Source organism: Rhinopithecus bieti, unplaced genomic scaffold (assembly GCF_001698545.2).
Source record: "Rhinopithecus bieti isolate Rb0 unplaced genomic scaffold, ASM169854v2 scaffold_66718, whole genome shotgun sequence".
In the NCBI taxonomy this organism is placed as follows: Eukaryota; Metazoa; Chordata; class Mammalia; order Primates; family Cercopithecidae; genus Rhinopithecus; species Rhinopithecus bieti.
Genome location: NW_016825567.1, coordinates 1,268,949 through 1,282,171, shown reverse-complemented (window position 1 = coordinate 1,282,171; position 13,223 = coordinate 1,268,949). Strand labels below are relative to the sequence as shown.

General features: G+C 35.0%; 1 protein-coding gene across 2 annotated transcripts in view; it reads right to left on the bottom strand.

The window, feature by feature from the left end:
• The window catches only part of NEGR1 (neuronal growth regulator 1), a 924,209-nt gene that overhangs the window by 400,943 nt on the left and 510,043 nt on the right, over window positions 1-13,223 (bottom strand). For both annotated transcript variants that reach the window (XM_017863075.1, XM_017863076.1), the window contains exon 3: window positions 5,007-5,132. In XM_017863075.1, the coding sequence (XP_017718564.1) occupies window positions 5,007-5,132 (126 nt within the window). The remainder of the gene's footprint in view (window positions 1-5,006; window positions 5,133-13,223) is intronic.

The following is a 13,223-nucleotide window of genomic DNA, read 5'->3' as shown; positions in this document are numbered from 1 at the left end:
AATCATAATTGGGAGTTGAACAATGAGAACACATGGATACAGGGAGGGGAACATCACACACTGGGGCCTGTCAGGGGCTGGGGACTAGGGTAGGGATAGTATTAGGGGAAATATGGGTTGATGGGTGCAGCAAACCACCATGGCATATGTATACCTATGTAACAAAATTGCACGTTCTGCACATGTACCCCAGAACTTAAAGTATAATAAAACAAAATGGGAGGCCAAGGTGGGTGGATCACCTGAGGTCAGGAGATGGAGACCAGCCTGGCCAACATGGAGAAACCCTCTGTCTACTAAAAGTACAAAATTAGCCAGGCATGGTGGCACATGCCTGTAATCCCAGCTACCCGGGAGGTTGAGGCAGGAGAATCATTTGAAACTGGGAGGCGGAGGTTGTGGTGAGCCGAAATTGTGCCATTGCACTCCAGCCTGGGGGGCAAAAGTGAGACTTCGTCTCAAAAAAATAAAAATAAAAAATAAATAAATAAATAAATAAATAAATAAATAAATAAATAAATTGTGAATCCACGAGTTCATGCCACAAAATAAACAAACAAATAATAAATAGGAGAAAGGGGAATTCTACAGTAGAATGTCAAGTGCTAACTAGTAAAAGCAGAAGGACTGCCCCATCTAGAAAAAATCATCAGTTTGATCATCAGAGTGAAGGTTGAGTGCAAAAGAATCATCAACAATGTCAAATCTAAGGGCAGAGTTGACATAGAGCAGATATTTGGATGTCACGGTCTTAAAATCTCTCCCAGACTGTTTATTGGTAGCATAAGGAAGAAAAAGGAATAAACTATATGGTGTGGAAAGCAGACAACACACTGATTAATTGAAATTAACATCACAAATGAGGGACACATGAATATTATGTGACGCCGGATCTGATTCCCTGAGAAGGATACAACTTCACTTACTTCTCTACCGACATAACTAGAAGTCTCATGAGAAAATATGAGACAACCCACAAAAGAGAAATATTCTATTTAAAAAGGGGTCAATGTGGTGAAACCCCATCTCTACTCAGAATACAAAAATTAGCTGGGCATGGTGGCGTACACTTGCGATCCCAGCTAGTTGGGAAACTGAGGCAGGAGTATCACTTAAACCCAGGAGGTGGAGGTCACAAGGAGCCAAGATGACACCACTGCACTCCAGCCTGGGCGACAGAGTGAGACGTCATCTCCAAAAAACAAGGAAGGGTGAGGAGTATATACATTGCTGGAAAAAAAAAAAAAAAAAAAGTCAATGTTCAGTAATGACGACTGAAAAATTATATTAAAGGAGCCTAAACTGATATGTCAACTACATGTAATACAGAGTTCTGGGTTGGATTCTGTACTAGACAAAAAAGTATTCTATGAAAAAGACTATTGTATCAGTTGACCAAATTGGAATATGGATGATTAATTGAATAAAAGTATGATACCAATGTTAAATTTACTGAAATTAAAAATTACTATGGCTATGTAAAGAAAATGTCTGTTCTTCAGAAATGAATGCTGAAATATCTAGAGATAAAAAATATCTAGAGATAAAAAAGGCCAAGATGTATGCAACTTGCTTTCAACTGATTCAGTGAAATATCTACATGTTAATATACTTAGTCTAGCCACAGAGGAAGTGATGAAGCAAATTGACAAAATCTCGATGAATCTAACTGGGTAAAGGATACAGAATATTCTCTGTTTGATTTCTGTAACCTTTTAAAATATAAATTTGAATTTAATTCTCAAATATAGAATAGAAAAAAGAAATAATCATTGATAAGGTGAACTGTAAGGAAGCTCACATATCCAGAAACATCTCAGGAAAGGTGGGTTTTTTGTTTTTGGTGAAAGTATAGTTGAGCTTCAAGAGTTAAAAAGTAGAATGGCAACTCTAGCTGGCTCCAGTGATGTTTGTGATGTGGCTGAACACACAGCCTCATTTTTCTGTAAATTAGGGTGAAGCTCTATGGAGCTATCATCCTGTGATCAACCATTTATTACTGATTTTTAAAACTGGAACTGACCATGAGTGAGTCAGCAAGAATTACCATAGGCCTTGGTAAAAACCCTAAATCAATCAGACACATACAAAAACTAGTCATTACTTCTCATATTGACATGAGGCATATTTATATGTTTTCATTTATTTATGTATTTATTTTTACATCTGCTTTTAACACTAAACATGTTCACATGTTAACTGTTGTTTTGGGACACATTTTCTTTCATGATACAGCAAAAGAAGAGCTGAGAACATGCAAAATATTAATGTTTCTTATGCAAAATACAAAGAGATCAATGAAGTTCATAATTTTGAATTTTGCTTTTAAATATAAATTAATAAGTCAAAAAAGCTAATAGAATCATCGGACATGTTCCTTAAAGCAGGAACTCCAGTGTTGTGGGTTGTTTTCTTTTTCCTTTAGGTGCTGTGCATTTGAATGTAGATCATTAATCAATTATAATTTGAAATGATTGTAAGTGTTTATAAAAATATCTTCCAAGTCTAATTATTCATTGGATAATAGTTAATATTTATGTTAATTTTACTCATTTGCTCAGCATGGCAGGATCAGAAAAACAAATCTATGCACAGTTTAACTTATAAACCCAATCTGTCTTCTTTCAGTTTCATGATGTTATCCATTATCATTATTATAATAACTTCACTAACCAACATTCCTATTTAATTAAACTAAAATGTATCCAACCACTTTATAAAAGAAGAATGTGCATAATAACAAGCACTGCAAAGCAGGACAGTTAAATCCATGATATTAATCTTAAATTATATGAAGATAGAGATTATGTGTTTCCCTCTTACAAAAATTATACTACCATATCAGATTTAAACTCCTGGAAAGATGATTAAGAATCAGCTTCACATTTACATATTAAGTTTTACTTTTAAAACACATTTATGCCTATTGTACTTTTGAGTCTCACAATAGTTGAGGATTATTTTCATGCAATTTTTTAAAGTAAGAAACTAGCTGGTGGTAACCACAGCTAAGAGATGTGCACAAGGATTGGCAGATTTGATGAATAAGGAACTTGTCTTAAGAACACACGTATATAACTCCTTGTTCTGAATTTGCTGCACTTATACCCCATGGAGAGTCCTGCCATGAATTTAGCACTCACATATCAGTTTCATGTTTTTTCAGCAGTTCTAGAGAGTTAAGTGTTGGCAGTCAAGAGCGCACTCATACTTCAGATATATTGTAGGGGACATAATGCATATTATATAAACATATATTGCAGATATATTGATTTTTTTCTCACGTAATACCAATACTAAGCATGTGGTGTGGGTAAGATTCATTAGACACATTGCACAAATGAGTAAACTGAAAATCACTTAAGGGTAAGTAATATTAAAGAAAACATTAGCAGATAAATTACGTTTCAATTGTGCTCGTTCTACACCTATATAAAATATGCCTTTCTGATTTCATTAAAAGCAGCTTCATTGCACCAGCCTTGCTCAAGCTATTTTCACAAAAAAATATGAAACTAATAAAATCTAATTTCATTCATCTGAAATGAAGTGGGGTCCTATTTATCAAAAATACCACGCTGACTTCAGGGTGCACCAAAAGCTATGTAGTTCAAAGTTAAATTTCACACAACTTGATAATTCTGTTAGCATTGTGACTTTGAAAACAGACCTGTTTTGATAATGACTCTGATCAACTTCCTAAAATTGACTTATAATCTCTGTGGGAGGATGTGCACTATAGCAGAAAGTACCGGAAATTATAAACATGTTTATATATTTTCTTTCAACTAGCTATGCGAGTTCGCAAAGCTATATAAACTCTTGGATTTTTAGATCCCTCATCACTAAAATTTAATTCTAACTCCAAAATCTTTGATTGAAAGCTGCAGTTTGAAATCAGACCCAGCAAACTCATAATTTGATTGACTTTATTCTCCCCTGATTACTTTAGCAGTTCATGCTGACCTATCAACATGTGAATGCTGATCGAATAAATCCCTTACACATTTAAATGATGACATTTCTCTTGTGATATTTCCATTTGATCCTTTTGTCTATTTATTGGTGATTATCCAGGATACGAAAGTGAAAATAACCTTGACTAAGAATCAAGAGACATAGGTTCTATTCTGGACTCTGACTGAAAAGTATTCATTTAGCTTTGTTGTTGCTGTTGTTTTTTGGTTTTTTGTTTTTTTTGTTTTTGAGACAGGGTCTTGCTCTGTGTCCAGGCTGGAGTGCAGTGGTGCAATCTTGGCTCACTACAACCTCCATCTTCCAGGTTCAAATGATTCTCCTGCCTCAGCCTCCCAAGTAGTTGGGATTACAGGCATGCACCACCACACACAGCTAATTTTTGTGTTTTTAGTGGAGACAGGGTTTCGCCATGTTGGCCAGGCAGGTCTTGAGCTCCTGACCTCAGATGAGCTGCCCACCTCGGCCTCCTAAAGTGCTGAGATTACAGGAGTGAGCCACTGTGCCCAACCCATTTAAATTTTATGAACTGCAGTGCCTTTAGGTATGAAGAGTAAGTATAAAAATATACATTTTGGCCAGGTGCGATGGCTCATGCCTGTAATTCCAGCACTCTGGGAGGCCAAGCTGGGCAGATCACTTGAGGCCAAGATTTCGAGACCAACCTGGCCAACATGGTAAACCTCATCTATACTAAAAATACAAAAAAAAAAAAAAAAAGTAGCCAGATGTGGTGGTGCAATCCTGTAATCCCAGCTACTCAGGAGGCTGAGGCAGGAGAATTGCTTGAACCTGGGAGGCGGAGGTTGCAGTGAGAATGGATTGCACCACTGAGCTGCAGCCTGGGTGACAGAGTAAGACTCTGTCTCATAAATAAATAAATAAATAAATAAATAAATAAATAAATAAATGTATTTTCCCTACCACAAGAATAAAACAGAAAAAATTAAATTGACTGTTAAGTTCTGAACAAGTGAGGTTACAGGAGAAAAATGAACAACCCAAACGACACCAATGCCTTCCTACTTTACCTGATGGGGAGATGTGTCGCCAAGAAATGGAAGGCTCTGGTTTCCCAGTGGCCAAACAAGTAAGAGTGACGTTGGTTCCTTCATTGATGGTCATATCACTTGAGATGTCATATATCTTAGGAGGAACTGAAATGACAAAATATGCAGTGGTTAGAAAAAAATATATAACATTTTGTTGAAGTACATATGATTAATTCCATAATATCATGCAAGAAAGGTATGACGGTGAAATATATTTATGGCCTATGGTCCTCACCTGAAAGATGGATTCTCTAGAACCTCAAGACTTTCTAGGTGTTTTTTGTTTACTTTTTTTTTTCTCTAATTTTTTAGAAGTTAAATACCTCAGGATAAATGGAATATTTAATAACAAAAATGTTTAAACATTGATTAAATTAAATATGTATTATGAGTAATTTGTATTAAATAAACTAGAATATAACCAATCAATTTATCCATGGATCCTCACTGTATGATGTTTTCCTTGTTGAAATGGTTAAATAAGAGTGAATATAGAAGAAACTTGAAATAGCAGAACGGTTATTCCTACATACTGATTTAAAAGCTGGGTGAGTTAGGACATGTACATGATTGGGAGGTAAGATTTCATGGTCACAAAGGTATTTTTGGGTTTAATTTTCTATCTGCCAGGTAGTAGGGCTAGATTTTCTCAAAATTTGTGTTCTAAGGAACACAAATTCTAAGGACTGTGAAAGGTGGATACAATAAAGATTTCTTATCAGTAATGACTGGCAAATACTGATTGAAACAGATCACTTCAAGACTTCTCATCCTTTGTTATGCCCTTTTGCACTGTAAATCCATGAGTCAAGGGGGAAATATTATATTGCATTTTCTCTGATGTATTAGACTATAAAAGTTTTTATCGCAGAATTTAATCACATAATACATTTGGGAAAAGTTGGAGAGAAAAGTCTCTAAACTAACTTCCAGGATTAAATTTCTATATTCTCTGAGAAATCAAATGTCTCATTGAATCCTCAAACAGCATGAGTATAAATCTCTATTGGCTAACTGCATTATTTAGAGTAAGTTATTTAATTTATCTTAGCCTCAGTGTCTTTATCTGAGAGCTGGAGACAATAATAGTACATGTCCTATCCGGCTGCTATGGAGCCTAAGTAAGTCAGTACATGTTAAAGGACTTAGAAAAGTGTCTGACATTAGTGTTAGTTATTATTATTAGATGCCATTAAACACACATATGGTGTTTGAATTTTGTTTTAGTAGTGCTCTTTTCCTATGCCTTAAAATTGTTCTCAGAAATTCTTCACTTTTGTAGTGTGTATTAGTGACCTATGCCATAAATAAGTTTGGGTTACTTTATACAATTTATACTATGTTACTATTCCAGCTCAAATATAAATAAATGGCAATTACACACCTTGGTAATCATTAGAAAATAAGATTTTACTGAAATCTTTTAAATTGTTCCCTTCTTTGGTTTCTTTATGCAAGAGATATATTTTCATAGTTCCTTTTAAAGCTAGTAACTAAAATCTATTGTGACGATACATTAAATTACCCATACTTTGAATTTTTTTTGACTCTTTATGGAACCAAAACTCAGCTGCAAGAAAATCAAGGATGATATAATTACAAATATTAAGTATTTGATTATGTGTAACTGTTGATATGATTGAGGAGAAGGCTTGTTCCTAAGTAATATACCACTGTAACTGTTTCTAAATGACATAGTTTAATTGGCATTTAAAACACATTATCATCAAACTCTTCAGTGAGCTTTTCTCAGGCAAATAATGAAAATTTTGAAATCATCCCAAACAGAGGGGTCTTTTCAGCTTAACTAAAACAGAACAAAAATTAAAAACATTAAAATACCATAGAAGGAAAGTACAAAAAACTGCATTACACTGGTAAATAGGAGAGTTAATAATAATACATTTACAACATTAACCTAAAAGTATACTTTAGATATTTAGTTGTAGACATAGTTTTGATTTAATAAACTGTAAAGCACATGTGGACATATATATATATATGCATATGGACAGATATACATATATAGATGGTCACTGACTTACGATGCTTCAATTATAATGTTTTTACTTTATAATGGTGTGAAAATAATATCCATTCAGTAGAAACCATATTTTGAGTACCCATACAACCATTTTGTTTTCACTTTCAGTATAGTATTTGATAATCTACATGAAATATTCAACATTTTATTATAAAACAGGCTTTTTGTCACATTATTCTGACCAACTGTGGTTAAGTGTCTGAGCACGTTTAACAAATATTAGGTTACGTTACAATGTTCAATAGTTTAAGTGTATTGATTGCATTTTCAATTTACAATGGGTTTATTTGGATGTAACCTTATCATAACATGAGGAGCATCTGTATTCATAAACATACATACAGTGCATAGCAGTGCCCACTATTAAAAAATGTAGTACTTTTTTCCTTTATATGCAATATACTATGTAGGGCTCTTAGTCTCGCCTAGTGACTTTACTTATTTATTAAAAATATAATTGATTTAAGGTTAGACAGAGATATGTATATCAAGAGAAATAATGAAATGCCATAGGAACATTAATTCTATCCTCGAAATACCATTATTTTGTCAATATTGTCTGATCATAAAATAGTTTAGTTGGATCTTTACACATCTACATATATTTAAAGTGCTAAACATTATGCTAAACTAATATTCAGCACTAGTATTTGACTATATAGAGAAACAAGTCCCTTAGAAATAAACTTAGATTTGACATTTAAGTATAAGAGATTGTGTAGTTATGGGGAGAGTGGTAAATTCCAGGTGTGACACGTCATTCTCAGTGATTGCAATTGCCTTCCAGGACCTCATAATTCAGGACATACAGGGAATACACATCTGGAAAGAGGATGTTAGTAAGAGAAAATCCCTCTGGCAAGACGCTCTCCCCAGAAATGCATCACCTGTTGGCAGCAGATGCTGTGTGTAAGAGGGCCAGTGAAATCCTTCACATGCACGGTAGTTTGTGGAGACAAAAACAGGTGTTGCTTTGCTGAATATTCAAAACTATTGCATATTCAGTTTAGAACTTCCAACTTTTACTGACTATCATGAAGGGAATAATTCTCGACCCAAAGTAAATGCAAAAGTTTAAAGGCATATTACTTGCCATCAATAAATTTAAATTAAAAGAGGGAAGCGGATAGGTAGTGCCTAAGAGAGGGCAAATATTTTCCACATTTTCCTTTCCCATTTTACAGGAGTAAAACAAGTTCAATAGGTATACCTTCTGGGTTCAAATCAGTAGATATTAATTTTTTGTTGGTTTATTTTAAAGTCAATTACGTAGAATAGTTTAAGCACAAGGTTATTGAGTGCAGACTATTTATAATAGAGAAAACTTTTCTTTTTTTTTTTTTCGACACAGTCTCTCACTCTGTCTCCCAGGCTACAGTGCAATGGCTCAATCTTTGCTCGCTGCAACTTCCACCTCTTGGGTTCAAGCAATTCTCCTGCCTCAGCCTCCGGAGTAGCTGGGATAACAGGCGCCTGCCACCGCACCCAACTAATTTTTGTATTTTTTAATAGAGATGGGGTTTTGCCATGTTGGCCAGGCTGCTCTCGAACTCCTGACTTCAGGTGATCCACCTGCCTCTGCCTCCCAAAGTGCTTGGTTTCCAGGAGTGAGCCCCCACACACCAGGCCAGGAAAACTATTAATAACCTTAAGGTAGGACCGCAGAAATGGTGGTATAGAGAACTGGTCAACTGGATGATGATGATAACAATTGTCAGCTCAGTTGCCAGAATAAGGTGTGGTATTGAGGAGGGTTTTGGATGGTCCCAGAGCACATCAGCACATCAAGCTAAGCACTTGCATAGAAAACCCCCCCCCCCCCCCGAAAAAAAAGGAGAGTTAAAAATAATGTACTATTCTAGATGTGTGCCGCTTTTCTATATATCTTATTTCAGACTCCCTCACATACCTTTCTAAATACTTAAAATAATTTATGCAAAAAGAAGCAGATGTATTTTATCAATTCAACCATTTGTTAAGCTATTAAATAACTACAGATTTTAAGAAGTATTTTGAATTGTCATGTACTTTAAGTATTTATGACCTAGGACAGAGTTATAAAGAAATATATTAATGAGTGTAAACTCATTTACTATGCTGGAAATAATTATTATAATATCATCCTCACTATCTTCATTATATGACACCACAAAAAATGAAAAGGCAGAAGTCCTAGATTTCATACTAAATCACAGAATATCTCCTAGTGAAACTCTAATAAGGGGTATACAAGACTTTACAACTGTGTTCATAATTAATTGTTGTGTATTACCAGTTAGAGAGATCTGAGAACACTGGAAGCTTTCTAAGCAACAGAGGTTGAAAGTAGATTTAAAGGTTGTGTTGGGTGAAACATATTTTAAAACCTCCATATCCATTTAAATGAACCACTCTTGGTCCCTTACATTCATAACATGCTTTGCCTTTAATTGTTCACTGGCCTAAAATTCATCTACTACTTAGCACCTGGTCTTCAACTTTTATTTAGTTGCTTCCACAGTGAGGAGATAATGCATATTTAGATGTATCTACATATTTAGATTCTCTAAAGATAACTTATGTCTCTTGTTAGTTTCACTTTCACCAAAAAATTTAGGCAATTTGACTTGCTCCACACACCTTCCCTCTTCTGAGCCCATCTGTGGGTGTCTTCAGGCCAGGTATGAGTCACCTTCAGTAAGAAAAATCTTAGAATGCATATCCAAACCAGATTCTAATGACCTTCACACAGGCTACCATTTTGGAGTATTCCCCACTGTTTGTATGATAATGAGCAACTGAGTTTGTGATTGCATGGCATTATTTTCTTTTAATGTGTACATATTTTCTGATGTATAGAAATAAATTATTTTGTTTGTTTAATGAGCGGTCTTCAAAGATAAAACTTTAATTTCTTTCAAGAATTCATTATGCTGCCTGCAACATGACCATTAACAAACTGAGAAGCCAGCATCAGGGTGACTAATCTGGATATCATAGGAATCATATAAGCACAGGGTATTTTATTGTATTAAAAGTTTTTATCTAAAAAAAAAATCTGTGCAGATGATTTTAGAAAGAATAAATAAAATAGCACCTGAACTAATATTAACTTGCATGACCCGTGAGGTCATGATGATATTAAAATCCCTTACAGGATGCATTTGACAGTTATTTTAACTGCAAATACAAGGCATAAACTATTTGGATCTGGACAGTTGCACTGACTCACTGGAATCAATTAAATGCCCTATCGAGCTTTTAAGCTGTAAGAGTCCGTGAAAGACCACAGTGCATACAAATCCATCTGGAGGCCTTCTTTAGGCTGCCAGGGCGAAAAGGTAGATGGAATATTTATTTAATCTGGCTCACAAACACTCACAGATTACTGAAAAACATCACTTCAGCATTTATTGTTACCATGATATTCTGGCACAAAAAACACCTGTTTCCTCAGTCAGGATATAAAATCAAAGCAGTGTTTTATAGGAGAATGCACTGAACGTCCTCTCATTCATACTCTGAAGTTGTAGGCTCATTACCAAAAACCTTTAAAAGTTGTTACGTATCTATTTAATTATGCACATGATTATGAGATCTATTCTCCAAATATGTTCACTAGGACAAATAAGAAGTAAAATAAAAGTGATGCCAACTCTTTGATGTCCTCTTCAACCCACCTCTCCCCACGGTGACTTCTTATACCTCAAAAATTTACCACAAAGAAGAAAGTGAAATGTACATTACTGAGTGAATTTTCAAAGATCAAAATTTGATCTTAAAAAATCGTGTCACTGATGACTTTGATGATCTTAAAGCAAAATAGATGTTTCTGGGTCTGCGCTGTGGTCAATGTTTGTGTCCCTCCCAAATTCATTCATTAAAAATCTTAACCCCCCAGGTGATACTCTTAGGAGGTGGGGCCTTGGAAAGGTGATTAGAGCATGAAGGGATTAGTGCCCTTATAAAATGGACCCCACGAGCTAGGTCACCCCTTCCACTATGTAAGGACTCAGTGAGAAAGTGTCATCCATGAAAAAACAGGCCCTCTCCAGTGCCTGGATTTTGTACTTCCCAGTCTCCAGAACTGTGAGAAATAAATTTCTGTTGATTATAAGCCATCTAGTTTATGGCATTTTGTTATAGCTGCCTGAATGCACTAGGACAGTATGTGTCTTGTTGAAATAACTATTTGCATCCCCAACTCTCTGCCCCTTTCCACTCCTCTACTCATTTCTTGTGATAGTTTTCTTTGCAATCCATCATTATCATTGGTATTTATTTCTTTACTTGTTTATTATCTGTATCTCTTCATAGAACCTAAGTAGAGACCTAGGGTAGGGAAATTGTTTGCTTTATTCAACAGCATATTGCCAGAACCTGAGAGAGGGCCTGATACATACAGTTTATTCAACAAATATTTCATTGTCCTTTCAGGTGCTAAGCTAATACTTTGATGTCTCAGTGAAGAGATCCTATAAAATTATATACCATTACAAGAAAGACATAATATAAATTCTGAGAATACGGTGAATATATAATTATAATTTCAAGGGTCCTGTGTGACTTTTTCATGAATTCTCTGAGTTTAGGGATGAAATATTCCTTCTAAGTCATTTAGAAGCATAATATTTTCTTAGTCCTTTGCCTACTATAGTTTTTGCCATGCAAACCCAGAGAAGTAATTGGACAATAATCATACACATTTATTTTTAACAGAATGGTCTGTCACATCTTAGGAAGTCCTATGTATGTTGGTCACAGTATTTTTTTTTTTTTTTGAATCTTTGTAAATTTAGAATCAAAAGAATTTGTCTCTAATAGTATATATGTGCATATTATTTCTACCTTTTTTTTTCCTTCACAGAGTTGGAGTCTGGGTTAGTTTGGATGAACTATATTTCTGAAGTTTTCCAAACTGCTTGAGTCAACAAGCTAGACATAACTATAAATCTTGGGAGAATTGGCTTTTTTTGCACTCCCATATCTGGTAATGGCTGGCAATATCAAAAGAACATTCTTCCTTTCACTGGGCTGGCACTTCCCTTTTCAGTCTTGGCCGGCCCCCAAAAAGTGAAAGCAGATCTACATTACATAACAAACCTCCTGGAAAAGGTGTTGTTCTCAAACTGAGATAAGAAATTGTTTCATGCTTTTTTCTCTAAATTGGTTTGCTTGTGGGTTCTTGATGGTTTCATGGTCTGCATCTCACCAGCAACATTATTTTCTCCAACTGATAGACTATGACTGACTTGTCATAGTTTATGACATTTCAGAGATTTCTATGGCTTCTCCCCTCATTCCCTCACTCAGAAATGGTGATAACAGGAAAAAGATACCAAGCATGAGTTTTAAATTCAAACTTGCCAATTTCATGAAATACCTAGTGATAAAATATGCCACAACAACTTAGGGGTAAAGAATATGTATAAGAAAAATGTATCTGTCAAACTTCAGTTCAAACTTTGAATTATGTTGCTTACCTTAGTGTTTTCTCTCATTTAGGATACCTGTACATGAGTTTTTCTCAATCTATTGTGTCTTTCATGGGGTCAGCTATAAAAAAAAACTGGCAAAATAGGCAGTGAACTATTTTAATTCATCCATCCATCCATCTATCTATCCATCCATCCATCCATTCATCCATCCATCCATCCATTCATCCATCCATCCATCCATCCAATAGACATTTATTAAGCACCAACTCAGGGTGACTAATCTTAAGGAGTCCATGTCTAAAGAGTTAGAAGGATACAACATTTCTAATCACAATGCAGAGTCATTAGTCCTACAAAGACTTACTCCCAAGGTGTATTGGGAACACAGATTTGTAACTCTAAGTCTTCCTTATGGAGACAGAATTGAGGGTATGCTGATATTGGATAAGACTTTTGGAAACAGGTGGAATTTGAACAGAATTTGGTGGTTTAAGACAGTAGTCTGCACACACAGCTAATCATCAGGGATAACTGGATGAGTTTTTCATCATTCTGGGATGGGAGAAAGGTTGATTCAGGATATTGTAGACCAATAGTATGTAGCAAGTTCTATAGATTTTGGAATCACTGATTTACAGAACACCAGAAAGAACTCTCCTTAAAATTATCTCTCCTATATTTAAAATCTGCACTCTAATTAGGAAGGCCTTGTTTTTTTTTTTTTTATTTTTTTTT